Consider the following 26,951-nt stretch of genomic DNA (forward strand, 5'->3'; position numbering starts at 1 on the left):
GCTTTCAGGAGGTGGTTTCTTGCTCTTTGGGATTAGTTTAGTTTAGAAGAGATGCATCGCAGAAACAGGCTGTTCAGCCCACCGAGTCCGCACCGACCAGCGATCCCCGAACACTAACACTATCCTACACACACTAGGGAAAATTTACATTTATACCAAGCCAATTAACCAACAAACTTGTACGTCTTTGGAGTGTGGGAGGAAATCGAAGATCTCGGAGAAAACCTGCGCAGTCACGGGGAGAATGTATAAACTCCGTACAGACAGCACCCGTAGTCAGGATCGAACCTGGGCCTCCGGCGCTTTAAGGCATCATTGGGTTGGCTTTTTCACATATCAAGTTTCCACCACCGGCTTGGGGAGCCTAGATACTGGCCTGGGAGCGGGAGTCGGCTGCGGGAGTCAATTATATTTTATTGTCACATACCTAAGTACAGTGCACACAACTTGGTAAAATCACAAAGCAAACCTCACCGAGGTAGTACATAGGTGTCGCTGCGTTTTGGTGCCGACAATGTTGCAAAAGTTCACCAAACAGTTCTATCTTCTTCCTATCTATCGGCAGCAGCCCTCCGCCCCCCCTCCCTCCACCCCCGTCAGGTCCCCCATCATTCTCGGCTTCGGGAACAGATCTGCCGGAATTCCAGAGCTCTGGCCACAAACAGCAAATTTGACCCGCCGATTGGCTGCTGAAGTCCCAATGAGGTTGAGTTCGGCCGCCTCACCCAGCCAAGATGCCACACTGGGACCTCCGGAGGTGGATTTTGTCTGGATTAAGCTGCCAATGCACAACCAACCCAGCGAGCCAGGTATGGGTGCCAAGTACAGTTTATTCTCACTGGAATGTAGGAGGCTGAGGGGTGTCCTTGTAGATTTTTAATAAAGGTAATTGAAAGATACAGCATGGAAACAGGCCCTTCGGCCCACAAGTCCAATGAGAGTCAGTGACATCCAGGGCATTTTCTTCCGCGTGTGGACTTCTGGAGAAGCACCACCACCATCACCGGATTTAGTTCTGTCTCAGCTTTGGAGCACTTTCTGCGGCCTGTGGACTTCTGGAGAAGCTCGAATGTAAGCATGTATCATCTTTGACTGCCGTCTCCAGTTTGAGTTCTGTCTCACCGTTGGGGGACTTTCTGCAGCACGTAGACTTCTGGGGAAGCAGTGTCGCCGTTGCTGGCTTGAGTACCATCTCGCCGTTGAGCCACTTTCCGCAGGTAAGCTCCGCCGATATTGCCGGCTTATTTACCATATAAACTTGATTAATCTCAGTTATGCACTTGGTTCCGAAACGATCGCCGAGCCTACCCTTGGTCTCGCCGATGTAGAGAAGTTGACACCTGGAACAATTATAAATTAAAAATTAAACTGGGTGGGAATGGGTCAATGGTACTTTATTGTCACGTGCATAGATACAGTGAAATTCTTTGTTTTGCTAAGAATATATATATCAGCACAATCATACAGAGGTATAAACTCCAAAGACGTACCGGTTTGTAGACTAGTTAACTTGGTAAAAATTGTGAATTGTCCCTTGTGTGTGTAGGATAGTGTTAGTGTGCGGGGATCGCTGGTCGGCGTGGACTCAGTGGGCCGAAGGGCCTGTTTCCACGCTGTATCTCTAAATTAAATTAAACTAAACTTGGTGAAGGAGAATGATGCTGGCCCATGTACGTACAGCCAGTAAACTAAACTAAACTGTAGGAGTGCAATGATTTTCGGGTGAAAATAGTAGATTACACCGAGGCAGGACACAAAGAGTCGCCACATTTCTGCCGCCATCTTGTACCCGAAGCAGAGGTCCCTTCTGTTAAACATTTTAAGATGCAGTTCTAAATATCCATCTAGCAGTGTTGTTAAAATATACTGGAGTATAAAAACGTCATTTGAATTTTTGGGAATGCGGTCATTAGAAAATGCAGCGGCCAAAACTACAACTGTGCTTGTACAACTGTGCTAGATATGTTCCACAGCCTTCTCTCTCAGCCCCTCTGGTGCCAGGGTGCTTGTCTGACACCTGGTGTTCAATGAATAGAAATCGCTTCCAGCTGAACAAAAGAACGGGTCAGACAGTATCTGTGAACGGAAATGTTCGGTGTTGGGACCATTCTTCATTCTGGTGGAGTTGAGGGATTTGTCCCCTCGATTCCAGCATTCTAAAAAGGGGTCCCAACCCGAAACAATGTCTCTCCATTCCCTCCAGAGACGCTGCCTGGTCTGCTGAGTTTCTCCAGCACTTTATTTTACGTTCAAGATTCCAGCATCTGCAGTTTCTTGCACTTCCAGTTCAAGACTGGGGAATTGTCTTCACTCATGGAGCTTCATCTATATGAAATCATCATTCAGTTCCTCGCTTCACAGATGCTGCCTGACCTCCTGAACATTTCCAATATCTTTCTATCGGCGGGAGGTCATGACCCGTGATGGACCTGGCAGTGTCCACTACTCTGTAATCTCCTTGTGGGCATTGAAGTTGTTCAACCAGGCCGTGAAGCAAACAGTTAACATGCTCTCTACTGTACACCTGTACAATTCAAGAGAATATTCGTTGACATACCAAGTTACCTCAATCTACTGGAGGAGTTGAAGAAACAACCTTCTGGAGGAACTCAGTGGGTCGAACAACATCTGTGGATGGGTGGGAGCGGAGTTGGTTGGGGGATGAGGAATTATCAATGCTTTATTTCAAAATGCTGCATAAGGGCTGGTTTAGAAGAACTGAGAAGCTCAGTATTTAGCAGCCAGCGTCTTTCAAGGAGAAAGGAACTGCAGATGCTGGTTTACATCGAAGAGACACAAAATGGAGTAACTCAGCGGGTCAGGCAGCATCTCTGGAGAAAAGGAATAGGTGACGTTTCAGGTTGAGACCCTGCTTCGGACCATCTTGTCTATCAAGAAGAAGGTGTGAAGAAGGGTCATAAAACCAAAATGTCGCCGAACAATGTTCTCCAGAGATGTTGCCTGGCCTGCTGAGTTACTCCAGCACTTTGTGACCTTCTTTCAAGGTGTTGGAATTAGAGGGAGGGGGCATTGGCCACTTAGAGGAGGATTTCAGTTTGGTAGTCTGAAGGGTCTTGACCCGTAAAGGTCACATTTTCCTTTTGTCCAGAGATGCTGCCTGACCCACTGAGTTACTCTAGCTTTTTATGTCTATCTTCGGTTTAAACCAATATCTGCAGTGCCTTCCTACATACTTGGTTTGGTTTTGTGTCTGAAGCACGGCTGCTTTGTGTGTGTGTGTGTGTGTGTGTGTGTTTGTCTGTATGTGTCTGTTTCTGTGTGTGTGTGTGTGCTTGTCTCTGTGCTGTGTGTGTAGAGTATGTGCGAGTATCTGTGTGTGTGTGTGTGTGTGTAGGCGCGTGTCTGTGTATTCGTATGCGTGTGTATATGTTTGTATTTCTGTGTTTATGTGTGTGTTTGTCTGTTACTATGTATGTGCATGTGTGTAAGTGTGCGAATGTGTTTGTGTTTCTCTGTGTGTATGTCTGTATATTTATGTTTGCCTGTCTGTTTCTGTGTATGGGTATTGTTTCCGTATGTGCTGTGTAGGTGTTTATATATTTATATATGTGTGTCCGTGTGTTTTTCTCTGTTTATATGTGTGTGTATATATGTGTGTGTGTGCGCTTATATGTATGTGTGTGTGCTTCTGTGTGTTTGTTTTGTTTTCATTTATGTATATATTTGTAAACACGTGTGTTTTTATATATAGATATATATTATGTGTGTGTGTTTGTATGTGTTTATATATGTGTATGTGCTTATATATGTGTGTGTGTCTATATATGTGTGTGTTTATATGTGTGTGTTTATACATAATATATATGCGTGTGTGTGTTTATATATAATATATGTGTGCATATGTGTGTGTTTATATATATATGTGTGTGTATGTTTATATATTATATATTATATATATATATATATATATATATATGTGTGTGTATGTTTATATATTATATATATATATATATATATATATATGTGTGTGTGTATGTTTATATATAATATATATATGCGTGTGTGTGTTTATATATAATATATGTGTGCATATGTGTGTGTTTATATATATATATATGTGTGTGTGTATGTTTATATATAATATATATATGTGTGTGTGTGTATGTTTATATATATATATATATATGTGTGTGTGTGTGTGTGTGTGGGGCTGCACGTCCTATCACTGCTCCATGTCAGCGTTGTTACCTGTGGAGCCGCCGCCACCAGGTTGTCCCCAGGCCAGGCCGGGCTGGGCTGGGCTGGGCCGGGGCGCATGGTGCGCGTGCGCAGGGCGGGTCACGTGTTGATTGTTGTTGGAGATGGGGTGAACATCCGGGTCCGCTCGCCGCCGAAGGTCCCGCCCACCCGGCCCGGTCCCGCGCTCCCATTGGCCCGGACCCGCGCTGACGTTCCCCGCCGAACGGTCCGCGCGCCCGCGCCGCCCGCTCATTGGCCGCGGGGGCTGTCAGTCAGCGCGGCGCGTCACAAAGTGGTGCCGCCTCCCCCTCCCCCCCCTCTCCCTCCCTCCCGGCGGCGGCGGCGGGTCTGGTGGCGGCGGCCGCTCCGCTTCACTCACTCACTCACTCACTCACCCGGGACCCACCGCCGGACCATGTGAGAGAGCGGCGGGCCACCCAGCCCGGTGAGTCGGCGGCCGTGGGGAGGGAGAGAGGGGTGGTGGAAAAGAGGGAGGGGGAGGGAGAGAAGGGGGGGAGGGGTGATGGGGTTGGTAGAGAAGGAGGGGGCTCCTTACAGCCGAGTCTGTGTCATAGCTTCGTGCCGCCCGTGGGGAGGGGACCGTCCTGACACTGCCCCCCCCCCCCCTGGGATCGGGGTTAGATGGCAATCTTGGCAACGACCCCCATGGGCTCCCCTGCCAATGTTCCCCAGGTTAGACTTCAGATGGCCAGCCTGACACTGACCCCTTGGGGTATAGATCACAAGGCCGCTTTAACACTGATCCCCTGGGTGGGGGGTCAGAAGACCAGCCTAACACTGACCGCTCCTGGGGATAGGGGTCTGTGGGCTCCCCTGACAATGACCCCCCCCCCGACATTGACCTCCATGGATAGGGGGTCAGAGGGTTCCCCTGACAGTGGTCAGACAGACAAATCAACATGGAACTCTGTGGGTAAAGGTCAGATTAACGGTGGGGAATTAAACAACTAATGGAGAAGTGAGGCTCCAAGAACATGCCTGTCTTCAATAAAAGCAAGGCAATGACAGTGCTGAAACATTTGCCACTCCATTAAGCTGAAAGTGCTAAGGGAACAATCCATCTTGGTTTCCTCAAGAGAGCCCTAGCATTACAGATGCCAGTCTCCAGCCAATTTACTTCTTGCCTTGTAAGTGTAAGAAAGGGTTAGGAATACTGGATACGGTACTGGCTATGGGACAAGATTATTGGTGGGATTAATAGAACTGTATCTCTGGCATGCTGTTCCAGAACAGTTACAATCCTGACATTTACGTGACATTGTGGAAAATGTCCCTGGTATATCCTGTCCACAAAAAGCAGGTCTAATCTGTACAAATTGTTAAACCAACCTCCTCGGCTCCTTGTTTCTACAAATTTACTGTCTGAAACTTTTAAAAAACACAGTTGCTGGAAATCTGAAATAAATACAGCATATGCTGGAAACACTCAGCAGGTGAGCCAGCAGAAGGAGAAATAGTTTCAGTACTAGGAAAGATATTTTTACAAAAGGTAATTATAAGTTGCAGAGGTGGACGCTGGTGGGAATGGATAGGATAAAGGTAGTTAACGTGATAGGATGGGAAACTGGAGGGTGATGTCATTTTGTGTGTACAATGTGTTGCAAAAACAGGGTTGTGAGCATTCAGGTCAGACAGAAAAACTAACTAAAAGTCACCAATGTTTGAGTTATAGCAGAAATTACCAGTTTTGATAAAGAAAGATCCTTCAATCCATGTGTAGGAAAGGAACTGTCGATGCTGGTCTCAACTGAAGATAGGCACAAAAAGCTGGAGTAACTCAGCGGGACAGGCAGCATCTCTGGAGAGAAGGAATGGGTGACGTTTCGGGTCTGAAGAACAGTCTCGACCCAAAACGTCACCCATCCCTTCTCTCCAGAGATGCTGCCTGACCAGCTGAGTTACTCTAGCTTTTTGTGCCTATCTTCCTTCAATCCATGTCTGGTTTCTTCAGTGTATAGAAGAGACAACATTGTGAGCATCAAAACCAGTAAACATGTTTGGAAGAAGTGCTGGTGTATCGTTGCTTCACCAACAGTCTGGGTCCAGGATGGTGGGAAGGGATAAGGACAGATGGTAACTCTGTTCTACCCAAATAATCTTTTTTGGTGAAGCAGCAATTTAGTTGCATTGCTTTCAATCTATTATATTGTTCACAATGTCTTTTACACATTGTTCCCAATGTCTTTCCGTCTTTTACATTGGAGAAACCAAACACAGATTACATGATCACTTTATGGAGGATCTGTGTTCAGTCTGCAGGAGCAGTTCTGGGCTTCTGGTTGTCTTTCATTTTAGATCTCCATCCCTCTTTCACTGTGATCTATCTACCCATCTGTTGCCTCCTCCTCTGTTCCAGTGAGGCCTGGAGGACACATTTTGTGATTTTTTTTGGGGCTTAGAGCCATAAAGTTTGGAAACGGGCCTTTCGCCCCAACATGCCCACACTGGCCAACAATGACCCAGCTACACTGGTCCCACCTGCCTGTGTTTGGTCCATATCCCTCAAAACCCGTCCATGTACCCGTCTAACTGTTTCTTAAACGTTGGTAAAGTCCCAGCCTCTATTACCTCCTCTGGCAGCTTGTTCCAGACACCCACCACCCTTTGTGTGAAAAAAGTTACCCCTCACATTCCTATTAAATCTTTTCATCTTAAACCTATGTTCTCTAGTCCTCGGTTCACCTACTCTGGGCAGCTCTATAAGATCACCCCTCATCCTACTGCGCTCCAAGGAATAGATTTCCAGCCTACTCAACCTTTCCCTATATCTCAGAACCTCTAGTTCTGGAAATTTCCTTGTAAATCTCTCTACCCTTTCCAGCTTGACAACATCTTTCCAATAACATGGTGCCCAGAACTGACAACAATACTCTAAATGTGGTCCCACCAGCATCTAATACAACTGCAACATGACCTCGCAACCTAAAATCAAAGTCTCCAAATTGGGGCAATTCCTGCTATCTGCCTGTATCAGAACTGGCTGTTTCTGCTGTTGTTATTTGTGGCTTGATTTCCCTCTCGTTATTAGTAAAGCCTGGCCAATGGGGAAAGTCCGCGCCCCTGCTCTTGGTAATACATTGTCCAGTCAAAGAAACATAATCTTACTTTGACCTCCCGTTACCTCTCATCCTATCATGTTTACTCCCTTCATCCTATCCGTTTTTACTGCTCTTCTCCCCCCCCATCCCCCGCCTTCTTTGCAACTTAAAATGACCTTTATTTAAATATTTTTCCCATCTCTAATGAAAGATCTCTGACTTGAAATGCTAACGCTGTCTCTTTTTAAAGTTGCTCTCTGAAATTGAGTATTTCAAGCAATTTATATTCAGTCTCCAGTCTACTTTCAATGAACAGATATGGTGGTATCATGTTATTCATGTTTATGTGCCATCTGCAAAATAAATTGGCACCCAGTTCACTAATACTTCTATTGGATTGTAAAGTGAATTAACCTCTGATCGATTAATTCCCCTCTCCAAATTAGTGTTACAGATTTGTTGTCATTGTCTTTTTAAAATAAAAAGACACTTGATTTTTTCTTTTGGCGAGCCTGTTAGGGAGTTTGAATGTTATATTAGCACCATAACCAATTTTGTTTTAAAGCCCATAATATTATGTTCCTCAGGAAAGGAGATCAATGGCCATCAGTGGTAATATTTGCTCTTGTTTTCTGACCCCCAGAAGGAGTGCTTGGTCATGGTCATCGCGAACCAGCCTCGAATACGATTTGGATGCGATCTCCGTCTGCAGCTAACGTGGGGCCAGCTTTCATCATAAGCTGTCCTCCGAAACCAGCGGATTGCATTGAAATGGAAAACAAGAAGGAACCGCCTTCCTTTAATGAGGATAATTCTGGGCCTATAAGCTATAAATTCCCTTTTTACGAGACAATGGAGCTTTTCATTGAAACACTCACAGGAACTTGTTTTGAACTCAGAGTGTCACCATTCGAGACTGTGATTTCTGTGAAGGCCAAAATACAAAGACTAGAAGGTACAAACATGTTTTCCTTTAGTTTGTTCAGATTTTCTTCTCGGTGTTTGCATTTTCCAAATGGGATGTGGTATAAAGTTTCAGAGAAAGAGATTGCTATGTACATTTGTTATTGCGTGCAGTCATTAGTTTGCAAAGTTTGGTGATCTCGTGAAGGCTAATTAAGGGTGGTACTCAACACCCATTTTATTTCAGCCTTTAGAGTCGTACAGCAATGCAGCAGCCTATCAAATCTGCGCCATCCATCAAGTTCCCCATCCACTAATACTGAACCAATCCCTTTTTATTTCCCCCACATTTTTATCAACTCCCTTCAGATCTTCCCACTAATCTGTACACTAGGAACAATTTATAGCGACCAATGTAGCATGTGTTTGGAATATGGGACGATACTGGAGCACCCAGGGGAAACTTACAAGGTATTGAGGAGAACATGCAAACTCCACACAGACAGCAGCATCCCTGGAGAACATGGATAGGTGACGTTTTGGGTCAGGATCCTGAAGAGGGGGTCCCGACGTGAAACGTCACCCATCCATGTTCTGTAGGGATGCTGCCTAACTGGCTGAGTTACTCCAACACTTGGTCTTTCTCTGCAAACCAGCATCTGCTGATCCTTGTTTCCTTTCATTTAAAAAGCTGAAAACATTGTTGCTTTGTCGGCAAGACCTATTAATTGATGCGCTTCGTTGAAGTACTAATGAGTGAACCCGGGCGACAGTGGCGCAGCGGTCGAACTGCTGCCTCACAGCGCCAGAAGCCCAGGTTTGATCCTGACTACGGATGCTGCCTGTGTCATGTTTGTACATTCTCCCTGTGACTGCGTGGTTTTCCTCCGTGTGCCCCTGCTTCCTCCCACATTCCAAAGAAATGCAGTTTTCTGGGTTAATTGGCTTCGATTAATTGCCTGTAGTGTGTAGGATGTGAAAGTGGGATAACATAGAACTGGTGTGAATGAGTGACCGAGTGGGCCAAAGGACCTGTTTCCATGCTGTATCTCTAAACTAAACCTGAGGTTGGTGGTATTGTCACAGTGGAGCAATTGGCACTCGATCACAATGAATATGTAAATCTTCACTCTGGCCGATGAGCTTAATTGATGAGTTAATGTGAAGCAAATGTGATTTTTGAGTTTAAGGTATATGTGTGAGCCCTCTAGCAGTAACCTCCCTCATTATTTATTGCCAGTTGTTTTGTGATTATAAGCAATTCCAGCACTTACGCGACAGGCCGTTAGTGACGGTCCTGCGAGAGTCGCGCACGTCATCATTCGCCCGCACAGTCGTCTGGAGCGTGTGACGTAATTTGAAGATGGACACAAAATGCCGGAGTAACTCAGTGGGACCGGCAGCATCTCTGGAGAGAATCAATGGATGATGTTTCGGGGTCGTGACTTCTTCAGTCTGAAAGAAGGGTCTTGACCCGAAACGTCATCCATTCCTTCTCTCCAGAGATGCTGCTGGTCCCGCTGAGTTACTCCGGCATTTTGTGTCTATCTTCAATCTTCTTGGCCCCGCTCTGGGAGTAGGAATGGGGGCGGATCCAGATCTGCAACGGCCGTGAGCTCCAGGCCGAGTTCGACGATGGTTTGCCTGCTTCTGCTGCTGTTGGAGGTGAGACATTGCGTCGCGCCAGGGTCTTGGGCCTGTCCCACTTTGGCCGTCAGTTACGCGACAGCCGGTGGCGCGTGAAGAATTCGTTCAGGACGAAGTCCATACTCCTCCACACCACTCCATGCGCTCGTCCCCGCGTTACCCACACGTTAGCAGGTCGCGTAAACGCGCGCGAAAGACAGCCAAGTGGGACAGGCCCTAAGTTTGTGCAAAAAACAAGGTATTGAAACAAACGAGGTGCAAAAATACAAGTTAAGAGTGTTTTATTGTCATGTGTCCCAGATAGAACAATGAAATTCTTACTTGCTGCAGCACAACAGAATATGTAAACAATAATAAATAATATAACTCAGGGGGAAAAAAGGACATACAATAACAATATATTAATAATAATAATAGTCTATTGTAGTTCATAGCTTATGAGGTTGTAGTGTTTAATAGCCTGATGGCTGTAGGGAAGAAGCTGTTCCTGAACCTGGACATTACAGTTTTCAGGCTCCTGTACCTTCTTTCCGATGGTAGTGGTGAAATAAGTGTGTAGCCAGGATGGTGTGGGACTTTGATGATGCTGGCTGTCTTTTTGAGGCAGCGACTACGATAGAACACTTCGATGATGGGGAGGTCAGAGCCCGTGATGGCCTTAGCAAAACGGGTTCGCCTGCATTTGGAGGGAACACATGGGTGGTATTTTGTCATCTTCAGGCCGGGGGGGAAAGAAAGCTGGAAAAGAGTGGAGCGAGCAAAACCTGGTAAGTGATAGGTGGCTACAGGAAAGAGGGTGCGGCTGATTGGCAGCTGGGTGGATAAAGTGACAAAGGCTCGAGATAAAAAGGATGTTGCCTTTTTGCACCTCTGGCCTTTGAGCTTACTCCATCCATGTGCCGATTCACACCCCACCCCCCCTCCCCCTCCTACAGCTTTCTCCCCTACTCCAGTTAGAAGAAGGGTCCCAACCTGAAACGTTGTCTGTCCATTCCCTCCATAAATGCTTCTTGACCTACCGAAGTTCCTCCATTACTGCATTTTGATCAAGATTCCGGTATCTGCAGTTTATATTTCTCACTTTGTGCAATCTTTTTTGTGTTGTATTGCTAATTTTCAGAAAAGCATGGAAATCAAATACTGTTAACTGTTCATTCCCCTTTGGCATATCCCAATAAAATTCTCCAACCGTTCTCTGATGCCGGATATATCAAGCTCTGGATATCTCTGCCCCAAGTTAAATACCTTTTGCTGACTAAATTATCTTGCTCTCTCCCAATCCATTCCATAACCTCACTGTCCATCTTCAAATCCTCCCTAAAAACTCATTTTTATTCTCAGGCTTTCGACACTGGCTGAGACATTGCTCCTGTTCTTAGTGCTTTTAATGTCTTAATTTTTTACTGTTTTTTAGTCCTTCGTTTTACGGTTTTTAATGATTTGTAATAACTTTTTGTCCATGAGTTCTCATGTACAGCACTTTGTGGCAACTGCGGTTGTTTAAAGCGCTTTATACATAAAGTTATTATTATTATTATTATTGTTTAAATGTTTCCATTTACACAAATCTGGTTTACTTTCACAACTTTTTCAAAGCTCAGCACTTGTATTAAGATATTACCTGCCCTAGATAAAAATGGCTATGGTTAGACTTGGCAAATTTTTCTGAGTTCCTGACTTGATCTTCAGTGGTTAGTTTCTGGAGTCACTGTTATCTCAGAAGACAATTTTTCGTACATTTCTGTGCTAACCTTACAGACATTGCAGATTTCCTTTTATGACATGCCATAAGCCCAGTCCATATCGATGTGTTTATGCTTTTTTAACTCCATCATATTACTGTTGGTGGTAGACAAAAATGCTCGAGAAACTCAGCAGGTGCAGCAGCATTTATGGAACGAAGGAAATATTTCCTTCGCTCCATAGATGCTGCCACACCCGCTGAGTTTCTCCAGCATTTTTGTCTACCTTCGATTTTCCAGCATCTGCAGTTCCTTCATGAACAAAGTCATTTTGCCCTCCAAGAGAATAAATAGAAGCAAACAAGCTGTCGGGCAAAGAAAAATAATCATTAATTGTATATTCCATACAAAGGTCAAGCTTAATTAACTTGTTTTCTCTGTTAGAGATTTCTATCAAAGTGAGTTTTTGTATTCAAATTTAAATTGTTTACACCGTACCTCTATGAATTTTCATAAAATACCTGCTTTTTTTTTTAACAGAATAGTCTTTTCCAAATTGAAGGAAAAGTCACTCAAAATCTACACTTGCCCATAGAATATCACTGACATTTTCAGATTTTTTTAATTGACTATTTGAATCTGCATTGCCTTTCTTTCACATTTTTAAATTCTCTCGGGAAAATTTGACATTAAAACAAACCACAGTTACAAATAATAGTGATTCAAAGCATGTCCACTTTCTAGTTTGTGTATTCAACTACACTTTGGAGCAACGTTGTAGACACTAATTCTTCAAACGATTAAGTAGCACCTTATTTATAGGAGCTCTAGTTTCTATTGATAGCTGTGATACTTTAAAGAATACAAGCCATGAATTTGATTAATGCCTTTTACAATATCGGAATTTCCAAGTGCTTCACAGCCAGTGGAGGACAATTGAAATATCACATCTGCAATGTGGGAAAGGCAGGAATCGGCTTATGCTCAACATGTTCCCTTGGGTAACAGTAAAAGATCTGTTTAGTAGTGCAAGTTGAAGGATAACTCGCCAGGAAAAAAACTCCAATTTTTGACACTGAAACGGAAAAGGCTGGGAACACCCTGCAGATTTATACTATACTTTACAGTTACAGCGTGGAAACAGGCCATTCGGCCCACCGAGTCCATGCCGACCAACAATCACCCTGTCCACTCGCACTATCCTACACACACTAGGGACAATTTACAGAAGCCAATTAACCTCTAAACCTCTGTCTGTGGAATCTGGGAGGAAACCGAAGTACTCACGTGATCACAGGGAGAATGTGCAAACTCCATACAGATAGCACCCGTAATCATGAACTAACCCAGGAATTTGGTGCTGCAAGGCAGCAACTGTAGCGCTGTCCCACTGTGCATCAGCCCGCATCTGTGGAAAGACGGTAGGAAGTGGCCGATTCGGATGTCCAGGCCGCTGAGGGTGTTCTCCCGCTCCGACGTCAGAGTTCCATCATCCCGGCGAGAGGGCCTGAACATCGGGCTGCCTGTAGCGGCGACTGCGGGGGGCTTCTGGAGGCCCCGACCACGGGTGAACATCATGGAACATCAAAGAGGAGGATGACTGAACTTTGGGCCTTCCCTCACAGTGGGAAACTTGGATTCCGCTGTGTGAGGGATGTTTTATATTAAAGACTATTGTGTTCTGTTCTCTTTTTATTCGTATGGCTGTATGGTGACCACAAATTTCACTGTACCAATTGGTGCCTGTGACAATAAATGTCTCTTGTCTCTCTCTTGACCATCAGTTAACGTTTCAGTCGACGATCCTTCGTTAGAACTTGAAAGACTTTTTTTAAAGTTAATTTAAGATGCAGAGAAGGTATGGGGGAGAGGATGGTGGGGGTGGATTGGACAGGGGGAATATCTGTGAAAGGTTGAGACCAGGTTACTGTTGGACTGGAGAGCAACAAAGAAATGTGCCAAATTGTAAATAACAGGTTAGAGTTTGCAAACGGAGACGGCTAAATACTGAATCAATTTCAGAGACGGGTGACTTGCACTAAACATGACCAGTTCTGAAGATAGGCACAAAATGCTGGTGTAACTCAGTGGGTCAGGATGAATCTCTGGAGAAAAGAAATAGGTGATGTTTTGGGTTGAGACCATTCTTTAGGCTCTCAACCCGAAACGTCACCTAATTTTCTCCAGAGATGCTGCCTGCCCGGCTGAGTTACTCCAGCATTTTGTGTTTACCTTCGGTATAATCCAGCATCTGCAGTTCCTTCCCACGTATGACCAGCTCTGATCTAGGCAGAGCGAGTTACTGGAAGTTGAAGAATTCAGTACTGAGTTTGGGAAGCTCTAATGTGTCCAGACATTAGATGAGGTGCTGCCCCTCCAGCTTGTGTTGGGATTCATTATAACACTGTCACACTACTGGTCATTTTTGTTGCATGTCATCTGTCTGTATTGTCGGCTTACATTTGCCTCGAGCACACCCAGACCTGCTATTTGCAACTTATCACAATCCACTGTCTAATTGGGCCATTCTTTGGAAAGTGAGCCCAACGTGTCACACACGTGACCAGACGGCATCACATAAAGTGATGCATTAAAAAAAATTCTCGTATGCGATTAATCTTATTCATTGCTATTTTCCTATCTAAGGAGCTATAATGCGTGTCTGCTAAAGATATGAACATTCTAGCTTTTTAAAATTCACAGGGTTTGTACGATAAAACGCTATGGGGGAAAAAAGCTTCCGGCTGAGGCCACACACGTGACCAGTCATATTTGGCCCCTGACCCTAAACGAACATTGTCAGCATAACATAAAAATTTCACTTGATAAATTTCGGGGGAAAATATGGATCATATATGCATTACAAAAAACAATATACCTGTAATGCTTTCAGAATCAGAAGAAATGTATTCCATAATTTTTCTTTTTTTGGTCACACACGTGACTAAAAATGGTTGGGGGGGGGGGGGGGGGGGGGGGGGGATTGCTAAATTAACAACCCATTTCTGGCTCCAACATATCACAATTATTCACATTAACTGCCCAGCCTTCCCACCACTTCCCTTCTGTAACTTCAATCTCACATTTATTGTCCTTTTTCTCAGTTTTGAGAAGCATCCTCAACCAGAAGTGTGAACTCTCATTTTCATTCCACAGTTACTGCCTGTTCTTTGAATATTTCCAGCATTTTCTGTTCTTGTTTCAAGTTTCCAGTATCTTATTTTCAGTTCTTAATTTTGCATTCTTCTTATAAATTGAGCTTGACTTGCTGTTGTTCTTTAGTATGGGGTGTAGTTCCAGCTGAGAGCCGCTGGCACCCCAGGTTAACATGCCAAGATGCCAAAGTGACATTTCCTTAGTGCAAGCCCAATGTATCTGACTGGATGTCATACTCTTGTCTGGATTGGGATGTGCCCTCAACCTCTGGAACCACGAATGCAATCCACTGAGATTTTGTTCATGATCATTTTTACTCCTAGGGCAGCATGGTGACTCAGCGGTAGAGTAGCTGCCTTACAGCGCCAATGACTCGTGTTCGATCCTGACTACGGGTGCTCCGGGGGTGCCGCACGCTTGGCAGCCCTGCCAACAGTGTGTTTTTTCGTCTTTAATTTTTTGTGTGTGTTAAGTTTGTGTAAATGTTCCCCGGTTTGTTTTATGTGGGGGAGTGGTCGGGGGGAACTTTTTTTTCAGTTTCTTACTTTGCTGAGGATGCGTTTAATTTTCGGATCGCATTCTCCGACCTCCTCGGACTGACCTTGGGCCTCACCGCGGGGCATGGACTTCCAACGGAGTCAATCCCTTGCCTGGGATCGCTCCAACTGCGGCCTGCGGTCTTTACATCGGGAGCTCGCAGTCCCGAGAGGTCGTGGATGTCGGGAGCTCCAATGTTTGGTTAGCCCCGACGCGAGGTTCGATCGTCCGGCGCGGGGGAGCTGACATCAAGAACGATGTCGCTGTACTGAGGGGTAGCCAAGTCTATCCCTCATTGCTGGCAGCTCATGTGAAGCGGCTGCAAAAGGACAGCACCACTGGGGGAGTGGGGGGGAGAGTTCCTTTCACAGCGTGGGAGCACACACTCGCTGGGGAGCACACACACACACACCTTCCTTCACCAGCCCATTATGCAGGCGGGGGAGCGGTTCAAAGCCAAGGTGAAACAGACACACACCACGATGAACAGGAAGGTTGGCGCTGTAAAAAGACGGGTAAAGCACAGTGTACGTTAAATCCTTTAAAAGAGTGGGGGGGGGGGAGAAAGGGTGGAGACAACTTTTACGAAGCCAGAGATACACTGCTGTGAAGCTCGGCGGACATTTAACATTACCGGTCGGTTATCCTTGGTTCTGAAAACTACTGCTTACCTTTTTCCCCCCCCCCCAATGAGCCAATGCAATTCACCGTCAGCACCGGCTACAACCTCCGAGAACCTTCAACCTCCTGGAAACCCACTAGGACCTCCTGGCGACCCATCTACGGCTCAAGAATTCTCGCTACTCTCCATGGCGGCTTCATTTTAGTCGGCGCTAATTTTTCTACATGTTGAAAAATTTGCGGCGACCATAATGTGACCGCGACTAGTTCCCATAATCACGACGATGAAGGCGACTCCCCGGCAACCACCCGCGAACATTTGGCGACCATGTGACGACTGCATAGTTTCCTGCAGTCGCCTAAAAAGTCGCCCAAGTGGGACAGGCCCATTAGTGTTAGTGTGCGGGGATCGCTGGTCGGTGCTTTCAAATTGAGCACTTGTTAGTGGTTTTTGGAGCAAACTGCACACCATTGCTGCGTAGGTTCTTTCTGAAGTGCTGACTTAATCCTTCAGGTGATAATTACAGGGTACTGCAAAAGCTTTTTAGAAAGAACCTTAACCTCAGGTGAGTGCAGAATTTAATTTCCTCCTCTAGTTTCCTTCCCCATCCAGTCTGAAGAAGGTTCTCGACCTGAAAAGTCACCCATTCCTTCTCTCCATAGATGCTGCCTCACCCGCTGAGTTACTCCAGCATTTTGTGTCTACCATGTATTATACAGTATGCTCTGACCAACATATTAAGATAAAATAGAATGAAAGTGAATAGGCAATAACGGTAGATTGTAAAAGCTTCACTGGTTTTGTAGAAAAGTGATTGACTAAATTAATGCAGGACGCTGGTAAAATTATTATGATGAAGGCAGTGGCACAGACATAGATGAGAAATACAGATTCATACACTCAAATACATTCAAGAACTGTTCAAAAAAAGTAGCAATGCCATTATGAAAATAGTAATAAGGCAGTAAAGTGGGGAATTTAATGACCCACATGCTTGAATTTTAATTGGTGTCTGTGGAGTTGCTGCATGCTTTTGCCTTGATCTTTAAGCATTTTGTGCATTTCAGAATGATCTGAAGAGAAAAGAGGTAGTGTGAGCATGGTGAAGCCTCTGGCCAGTTAACCTGATATAAATAGCAGAGATAACACTGCAGTCTCTCACTGAGTTGTGGTTTCCTTTAGTTCAGTTTAGTGATGCAGTGTGGAGATTGGCCCTTCTGATGCTCTTACACTAGCACTATCCTACAGGTTAGGGACAATTTACAATGAACGCGGGTCTCTGGAGCTGTAAGGCAGCAACTCTATCGCTGCGCCAGTATGTTGCCCCAATTGGTTAATGGGGCAGTTGAGAAATTGATATGAAGGGACATATTTGTAAAAGGGAAATGGTGTGTGACAAATAGGAGCTTCTTAGGTTGTAACTCAAAGCGTAGTATATAGTTTCCCAGTGAAATGTGGTGCATTTATATATATTTTTTATTTAAAAGGCATTCGGTAAGGCGATACACAAGATTAGGTTTATCGAACTGGTGGTGACATATTTATAAGGTTGAGAGTTAGTTACTACAAAACATTAGGAATAATTGGTCACTTGGATTGAACGTCTGTAAGAAGAAAGATATTGTAATCAATAATTGAGCCTCAACTATTCAGTTCCCGTGAATGGCATGATTGAGTGGGACGGTCAATGTATCCAAGTTTGCTGACCAAATGCAGCCAGATATGAAATAAAGTAGAGGAGAACATAGTTGGCCACAAAGGCATATATAATGTTTGTGAATGATCATGAATATAACAGCTGGGATGTAATTTGAAGGATTGTAAAAGTTGTCTACTTTGGAAGAGAAAACAGCTCCACTATCGATTTTTCCGGCAACTGATGGTCTAGCTCTTCCTTTCATCCGGACAAAATTACGAGAGAGTGTGGCGCATGTTCTTTCTTCCCGATTAGGTTTACTGCTCTGTTAACTGTTAATTCTTTATTTAAGTTTCAAGCCGTCCATGGTGCTTTAAATGGGTATAATGAGTGGGTCAGAGATATATTGTTGAATTATTGATCTGGCAAAACGGATAATCCGACGAGGTTCTAGAATCAAGGGTGCCGGAAAATCAATGGTCTACTTTGGAGATGCGGTCTTCAGTGGAGCATGAGTTTCTTGGTTCAGCAAGCCATTAATACAAAGGCAAAAAACAAAGTGCTGGAGGAACACGCGTGTCAGGCAGCATCAGTGGAGGGAATGTTTTGGGTCGGGATCCTTCCACTGACGAATGAGTCGACAGTCTGAATAAGGTTCCCCACCTGAAACGTCATCTGTCCATACCCTCCACAGATGCTGCCTGACCCTCTGTGTTCCTCCAGCAATTTGTTTTTGCTGAAGATTCAAGCATCTACAGTTACTTGTGTCCTTTAATTCAAAGGACTTGGAATACAGTTAAAGAATCCTTATCGCGTTTATGCAGTTGATGCCCCTGGCATGCTGTGTTCAATTTTTGTCTTGTTTGCTAGGAATAGATATGTACGTCTTGGAAGGAATAGTCAATATTCTCTCTCAGATGAGATCGATCTACTGTTAGAGATACAGCGTGGAAATAGGGCCTTCAGCCGACCAAGTCCACGCTGACCAACGATCACCCTGACACCAGTTCTATGTTATCCAACTTTCTCATCCATTCCCTGCACACTAGAGGCGAGGAGGCCAATTGTTCGTGACCCAGTAAAGTCCTTGCTGACATTTGTGGTAGGTGGCAAAGTCACAAGGATAAAGTGCAAGTGAAACAGCCTGATTCTGAATGGGATGCACCATGACGCTCCCTTATCTTGCCTTTAATACTCTTTTTTTTTAATTTTTATACATAGGCATTTCCATAGCACAGCAACATCTCATCTGGAACAACTTGGAACTTGAAGATGAATACTGTTTACAGGACTACAAGTAAGTTGATATTATTTGTTTAAAAGAAAACACCTTGGGTGTCTTTCTCCAGCTGAACTGTTAATATTTGAAACAATGCCTTTCTTTTATGGATGAAAAATAAGCTTGAAGCACATAGTTGGGTCAAAAGTCAGGATCAGCATAAAGCAATTTTGTCACACATCTGATCCTGTTTCCTCTTGGTCTCCATATTGTCAAATATGGTCAACAGATATGACACAAACTTCCAAGAATGTTGTCTCCTATCAGAATATGACCAGTGTGGACATCTACATTTTTCCAGATGCTACTTAAGATTTGAAAAAAAAATAATTGTGTTTATGTGGATTATTCAACAAACCATTGGATCAGCCGTTACAGCTGCAGTGTGGAACAGAAGTCACCATTAGTTTATCACAGTGTGCTGTCTTCTATTTGCAGTATATCAGAAGGTTGTACTCTTAAACTGGTGCTTGCCATGAGAGGGGGACCTATAAATACCAGAAGGGGTAAGTAAAGAGTGCCAACTTTAAGGAAAATGTAATTGTCTTCTCTTTATTCGTTAACTTGGCTACCACCTTTCTTCAGCAAGCTTGATGAATGATGATGAACACCACCTATGACTGTTAATGAAATAGCATTTGTTGATGGGCAGAAACTAGATTTTCTTTTGAGGACCACGTGAGCATTGGTGCTATTAATCAGCTGATGGGATTGGAATCTGTTGATGTAGGGTTGTGGAATCAAAATTTCAATCATATGGAAATTGATTCAAACTTCTCTATGTTAGCAGAGTATTGTTCTTGTCACCACAGACTTCCTCACCTTACTCCACCTTGTCTCTTCAGGTTTGTTTGTTATCATTGGTTGTACATTTTATTGGTTCATAAGCTATAGGAGCAGAATTAGGCCATTCGGCCCATCAAGGCTACTCTGCAATTCAATCGTAGCTGATCTATCTTTCCCTAACAACCCCATTCTCCTGCCTTCTCCCCATTACCCCTGACACCTGTACTAACCAAGAATTTATCAATCTCCGCCTTAAATATATTCATTGATGGCCGCCACAGCCTTCTGTGGCAATGAATTCCACAGATTCACCACCCTCTGACTAAAGAAATTGTACACTTGTGCATAGGGATCCTTACTTCAAGTTTTTTGAAGAAATATTTGCTTGCCCTCTTCACATGCCTTAGAATTCCAATGAATAACTCGTCACCTAATTTCTTTCCCTTGTCATGAACATTCTTGCTAAACTGCCTGCTCCTCTCCTTGTTCACTTCTGGCCTGCCTATAACCCCATCTTACTATGAAATCAGCCAGCATTGAGGGGTCATTTTAAAGCAAAAACTTGCAATTGCTGGAAATCTGAAATGAAAACCGAAAATGCTGGAGCAAGTCGACAGGACACACAGCATCTGGCGAGAAACGGTTAACATTTTTTATGATTCATGATTTTTCAACTGAATCAGAAAAGTGAGAGGAGTATGTTTGAAGTAACTAGGAGCGAAAGAGGTGTAGATGGCAGTGTGGAGGGTGGGTGGGGGGGGGTGAACCTAGTCTGGGTGACAAATGGTGTTGGTGTAATCTTAGAGAGGGTGATGATGCTTGTTAATTATCGTTGATCTGTCTGGAGGAGTGTAAATAAATGGAAATGAATGAGGGAGAATGAGAAACAGTTGTACACGTGAGATACACGATACAGTGTGGCACAGCAGTGGAGTTGCTGCCTCACCGTGCCAGAGACCCGGGTTTGATCCTCCTGTCTGTACGGAATTTGTGCATTCTCCCTGTGACCACGTGGACTTTCTCCAGGTGCTCCGGTTTCCATCCCAAAGATGGTCGGTTGTAGGTTAACTGGCCGGTAAATTGTCCCTAGTGTGTAGGATAGAACTAGTGTACAGATGATCACTGATTGGCGTGAATTCGGTGGGCTAAAGGCATATTACTGTCTGTCAGGTCAACCAGGAGATTGAAAACCGCCTCGCCACTGAGGAGTACATTTTGTTAAATTACCCCTTGTATTTGCACAAATTCAATTTAGGAAATATTTTCTAGGATTGCATTCCTTGCATAAACCACAGAATCAAGGGAAATGCATGCACTGGTCACAATTATATTCAGTGGAGTCCATTTGGCATGGGACAATTATGCAACAATCTAATTTATTTTTAAGTAATTTTCTTTCTTACTGTAATTCCCGTTGCCATTGCACAACTAGCCCATGTTTTTCTCTCTACAATTAACTGCAACAATCTATTGTGCTCCAATGCTGAGAACTATATCTGAACTATATCTCTATCTGTTCCTTTGCTTTGTCTATTGTATTTGAGTGAGGCTTGATTGTTATGTAGTGAGTGAGGCTTGATTATTATGTAATGAGTGAGGCTTGATTTGCTTGAATAGCATGTAAAACCAAGCTTTGCACGATACCTCGGTACACGTGACAATTCTGAACCTATACCTAAACTGTGATCATGTGTATAATGGACATTTGACCGTCGTAGGTGGCCAAGAAACACAAACGGCTGGAAGGATTAACGTAGCTGTTGTGATCTGGAACTTGAACTTGTGGAATGCAAAGCGATCTGTTTGTATTGTTTTCCACTGGTAATGAATAGTGTTATAAGATACACTTGGTCCATGTTATACTGCCTTGTGAGCCTGTGAAGATTTACCTCCTTTAATCCCTTTCCCCACTTAATAGTGGTTAAGTTACTGTTCTGGCACCCAAGGCCCTGTACTATAATTAAAAATAAATGAATTATAAGCAGCCATCAGTAATTATAACGTGGAACACAAAGAGCTGGACCCACCTGGAGATGGGTCCCGACCCGAAACGTCACCAATCCATGTCCTCTGCAGGTGCTGACTTACTCCAGCACTTTGTGCTCCATGCAAGATTCCAGTATCTGCAATTCCTTGCCTTCTCATCAGTTTTTATAACTTTGGAGCTACCAGATGGTTGTAACAACCTAACTATTCCACTCATGTTCTATGGGGAGGGATATATGCAAATACACTGTCCTTACCCCTTGTATTTTGTTGAAATATTTCCATTTATGTCCATCCATGTTTTGTAGTTCCAGTGGAAGATCCAACTAGAGATATGGCTGACTACATGGAGACCAGTCGAGATGACATCTGGGATAAGATCCCTTCTAACAAGCAAGTGACCTTTCTAGTATATCGTGAAGGGGACCAGTTAAATTTCTTTCGAGTTGTAGATCGTGGGGATGGCACTTTAACACCACTCTCCGAATCCCTGAGGTGTGTGAAAACTAGTAGACTGTGAAGCTATATTACTGAGTCAAGGAAACATTTAGGAAATATTTCTTGTGTAGATTAAATTTAGAATAACTTTAGTCATTGATTTGCTTTCCATGTGGAAGTGGTTTTGATTACTTTTTTAAGTTCTAGTCATACAGCATGGAAACAGGCCCTTTGGTGCAACTTAATAGACGCTGACCAAGGTACCCCATCTACACTGTTCCACCTGCCTGCTTTTGACCCATATCCCGTTAAACATTTTCTATCCCTGTATCTGTCCACATGCCTTGAAAATGTGATAGTACCTCCCTCAACTACCTCCTCTGGTAGTTGCCCCCTTAGGTTCATATTAAATTATGCCCTTCTCAACTTCAACCTATGTCCTCTGGTTCTTGATTCCCCCACTCTAGGTAAAAGATTGTGCATTTACCCTATCTATTCCCCTCATGATTTTATACACCTTGATAAGATTGCCCCTAATCCTCCTGCGTTCCAAGGAATACAGTCCTAGCCTGCCCAACCTCTCCCTATAGCTCAGGCCCTTGAGTCTTGGCAACATCCTCGTAAATCTTCTCTGCCCCTTTCCAAAGAGTGCGATGATTAATACTTAATTTTTTTTAAATTAACAATCATGATTCTGGAAAGGCATTTTTTCACACTCCTCGTGTTACTAATATGGAATTAGACGCACCCAAGGCCAGTTGTAAACAAGCCTTCCACTTTCTACGGTCCAGCCACACTTATTTAATTTAATTCTGTGTCACTTGGGGAGAGATTTGAACACAACCTCTGGTTTTCTGATTCAAAACTGTATTGTACTTCAGTAATGTTCTGCATCTTTGTGAAAGGACTTGTTTTTTTGTTGGTGACACGGTAGATTTAAATATTTTTTTCTGATTTTAAGTGGAGGCTCAATGTTCAACCTATACGCTGATGATGAAGATGAGTCTGAGGAGTCTCCATCTGGGCAGCAGATATTAGAAAATTCCATCACTATGAACAAAATGAAACTTCTGAAAACAAAGATGGAAAATATGACCCTCAGTAAAAAGGTAATTGCAGTGGGAAACTAGTTACCGATTAGATCTCATACAACAGATCTCTACGATAGACACAATGCTGCCTAGCCCGCTGAGTTAAAGCCATGTCCCACGGTACGAGTTTATTCCAAGAGCTCTCCTGAGTTTAAAAAAAATCAAACTCGTGGTAAGCACGGAGAATGAACGTAGCGGGTACGTTGGAGCTCGGGGACGTCTCTTAGCGGCTCGTAACGCTAACGGCAGGTACTCGGGAAGACTCGCTAATGGCAGGTAAGCACGGGAAGACTCGTGAAGATTTTTCAACATGTTGAAAAATGTCCACGAGAGCCCCGAGTACCGACGAGCGGTCATTACCGTAAATCTCCGAGTTCGAATCAGGGCAAACTCGGGAGAACTCTTGGAATGAACTCGTACCGTGGGACAGGGGTTTAACTCAGCGGGACAGGCAGCATGTCCAGATAGAAAGAATGGGTGATGTTTCGGGTCGATACCCTTCTTCAGACAGTTCCTTCCTACACCAATAGATCTCCTTCATTGCTGCTTCCTTTACTTAATTAACAAGACCTGGGGTAAAGTCAATCATGAATCATCCTTCAGCATATTGGAGTTTGAATGATCAATTTTATTTTAGGTTAATTTGATTGTAATGACAATAAATGGTAAAATTAGCAAGAGTAGCATCTGAGAAAAAGCATTGAGCATAAAATGTAGTGAGTCATTAAAGAGTGAAGAGAGTGTGCTTTGAAAAGATTAAAGGCTAACAGGAAATTTAAATTACAAGAGGAAATTGTGCCATATGGAAAATGAGGAAATAACAATTTATTTGTGAAAAATGAGTGCAACAAATGTGGAGACTAGTTATATTGGACTAGGAATTAAATTAAATGTAATGTCTGAAGTGGTAATGCCCTACTTGATCATCGTCTGGATGTCTAAGCAATGGTTAGAGGTTGGACTCAAATTTATTTTGTCAAGCTTGAATTTGTCCGTGCTAAACATTCAAAGTGCTCTTTCAGCTGGGAGGTTAGACAAGCTACCAGGAGCGTTTTGTATCTTTTCTCATGTTCGGTTTGGGGGCATTGACAACAATTGCTGCTCTAAATAAGCCCAGTTAACCCAGCAGTGAAGTGTGGTGTGTGGGAAGGGAACTGCGGATGCTGGTTTATACCATCGAAACTTAGAGAATAGGTGCAGGAGTTGGCCAGCGGAGCAGAGCGACTGAAAACATTTGTTAAAATCCCACAGGTATTCATCTGGTATTGACAAAGAAATCAACAGTCGCGTGTTCCTGTTCATCTCTTTGCACAATCTTTATTTTGCAATCTGTTGCTGTATTATTGTTTTGACTAAATTATTTTTTGAGCCGTGGCTAACATCCTCAAATTCCCATGGGAGGCAAAGCAGTTCCTTTAAACAGCTGGAGAACAGCTTTCAACGTTTTACTCGATGGGTTTTTGGACCTTTTTTTCCCCACTGATGGCAAAATCCAATGAGTGATTCATAAATTCATGAGTTATAGGAGAAGAATTAGGCCATTTGGCCCATCAAGTCTACTCTGCCATTTAATTACAGCTGATCCATCTTCCCTCTAAACCTCATTCTCCTGCCTTCTCCCCATTACCCCTGACACCCTCACTGATTAAGTATCTATCTATCTCTGCCTTAAAAATGCCAATTGACGGCCTCCACAGCTGTCTATGGCAATGAATTCCATGCATTCACCAGCCTCTGACTTGAATCAAGAACAGAATTTTTAAAATATTTTTACTGGAGATTATAGTTGTATTACATTTAATTTCTACTTGTTAAATTGTTCCTTCTTTTAAACTTGAGGAAAATGTGTTCCTGAGTGATATTCTTTCATTTGTATTTTGTTTTGTTTTTGCAAAAGCCCAAGAAGATTGCCAAGGTGAAACCGAGGCCCCCCATGGCACCGAGACCGACGAGCAGTTCGGTCACTGCGGCTCGTCATCGCCTTTTCCGAGTGCTCCCTCACAACGGGCCGTCTCTCAATCACACACTGTATCTACCTCCTGTGGACCAGCACCCAGCTTTCTCCTACCACAACGTGCTGAGTCCCAACTTTGCCTCCGGCATCAGCCTGGCCCCGTCGACGTCGTCCAGCGGCTTCCTGCTGAAGGACGACGAAACGGCCGACTTGACTCCTCTGCTCCAGAGCGCGATCCCGTCGCCCGGCAGGATCCTGCAGGAAGAGTTGAAGAGCCCGCGGCAACAGAAGATGCTTCCGTCGCTCGCTTCTCAAGACTACCGGAACGCTCGGACTATTTGTACGGACTTTGTAACTGGATGCGCGGCAGGTGGCTCGGGGGTCAAGTGCCCAGATGCCGAAGTGAGTCTTTCGGAAGATAAAAGAGTAGCTGATGATTCTGCAAAGGAACTTGCCTTGTCCATCGATGCTGATCGTGCTGAAGAGGCGAAGCTATTGAGTGAAATTGGACTTCAAACTTTGTCGAGTGAACACATCAAGGAAGAGTCCCAGCCTCAAGAAAATGATATTGTGGAACCAAATATTATTAGACCAGTTTTTCCAAATCCACTGGGATGTGTTCCCATGGAATCTGGGAAATCAAGTTTCGCTGAGTTACTTCCAAAGGATAAAGTAATCCAACCCACTCGATATCCTGCAGCAATCTCTCATAACTCCTTGATTACTCTTGCACCTCAAAGACCCCCAAAGACCTTTGACGTAAATAGCCTAACGTCTCCGACGTCACCACAGCTCCTCCACTCGCTTCAGGATAGCGATGGTTTTCCTGGCTTCTCACTGTCGAAGGGAAGCAGGTTCCGAGGGCTCAAACTAGATTCCCCTGGGAAGAAAACGGAAGTGGTTTCTCCGACGGAGATGAGCGAGATGGCAAACAAAGCAACGACGGAGACGTTGGACTCTGCAAAAAATGTCGGCACATTTGCTTCGCTGGCTCGAAGCACTTCCAGGGACAATATGCAGAGTAACTGTGGGACAAGCCGGCAGTGGACGTCTGGTATTGCACTACCTGCTAGCATTCAGAATTTTCATGAAGAGATTTTTGGAGGCATTGCATCACCAGATCGAGTTTCAAATGCATTTGTTGTAAGTGAATTCTACTTTTGTTTTGAAATTAGTTGTACTCTATGTAACTATTTTACTGCTTTACATTGACTTCCAGGATGGTGCCCAACCCCATGTCAACTATGTCCGTGCTAGCCGCAGAAGCAGATCTACAATTACATATTTCAACCGCTCCACTTTTTTAAATCTACACTGTTAATGGCTCGATTGTAATGTGTTGTCTTACCGCCGGCTGGTTAGCACGCAACAAAAGCTTTTCACTGTACCTCGGTACACGTGACAATAAACTAAACTGAATAATACACCTCAGGTCTGCTCCTAACTTCGCACATCAACATTTCCATACGGCAGTTACATCGACATAAAACGACAACTTGTCCTTGTTGCTCCTGCAGTGCCAAATCCCGGCTGCGTTAAGTCAATCGAAATAGACTTCCATGCTTTTTGGCGATTTAATCAGGCGAGTTTGCAGGGTCTTTCAAATTGATTTGTGCGATCCTCTGCACAAAGTGCATCACGTATAGACTTTTTCGCTGACTGGTTAGCGTGCAACACGAAGCTTCTCACTGTAGATGGGCACAAAATGCCGGAGTAACTCAGCGGGTCAGGCAGCATCTCTGGAGAAAAGGAGAATGTGACGTTTCGGGTCGATACCCTTTCGTCACCAATTCCTGAAGGGTTTCAACCCGAAACACCACCTATTCCCTTTCTCCAGAGATGCTGCCTGACCTGCTGAGTTACTCCAGCATTTAGTGCCCATCTTCGGTGTGAACCAGCATCTGCAGTTCCTTCCTACACAGCTTTTCACTACACCTTGGTGCACGTGGCAATAAGAAACTAAACTAAAGACCCA

At 44.1% G+C, this 26,951-nt stretch overlaps 1 protein-coding gene across 3 annotated transcripts in view; it reads left to right on the forward strand.

Annotated features, from left to right (window-relative positions):
* Positions 1-4,467: 4,467 nt before the first annotated feature.
* zfand4 (zinc finger AN1-type containing 4) overlaps positions 4,468-26,951 on the forward strand; it is a 33,020-nt gene continuing 10,536 nt past the window's right edge. The window contains exons 1-7 of one of the 3 annotated variants that reach the window (XM_033012739.1): positions 4,468-4,645; positions 7,903-8,214; positions 18,664-18,739; positions 19,160-19,227; positions 21,802-21,988; positions 22,893-23,040; positions 24,920-26,119. In XM_033012739.1, coding sequence (XP_032868630.1) covers positions 7,953-8,214; positions 18,664-18,739; positions 19,160-19,227; positions 21,802-21,988; positions 22,893-23,040; positions 24,920-26,119 — 1,941 coding nt within the window. In that variant the 5' untranslated portion in view covers positions 4,468-4,645; positions 7,903-7,952. Of the gene's footprint in view, positions 4,646-7,902; positions 8,215-18,663; positions 18,740-19,159; positions 19,228-21,801; positions 21,989-22,892; positions 23,041-24,919; positions 26,120-26,951 lie in introns of those variants that run through there. The other 2 variants (XM_033012740.1, XM_033012741.1) reach the window with 2 other exon arrangements.

The sequence above is a fragment of the Amblyraja radiata genome, chromosome 37 (assembly GCF_010909765.2).
Source record: "Amblyraja radiata isolate CabotCenter1 chromosome 37, sAmbRad1.1.pri, whole genome shotgun sequence".
Classification (NCBI taxonomy): domain Eukaryota; kingdom Metazoa; phylum Chordata; class Chondrichthyes; order Rajiformes; family Rajidae; genus Amblyraja; species Amblyraja radiata.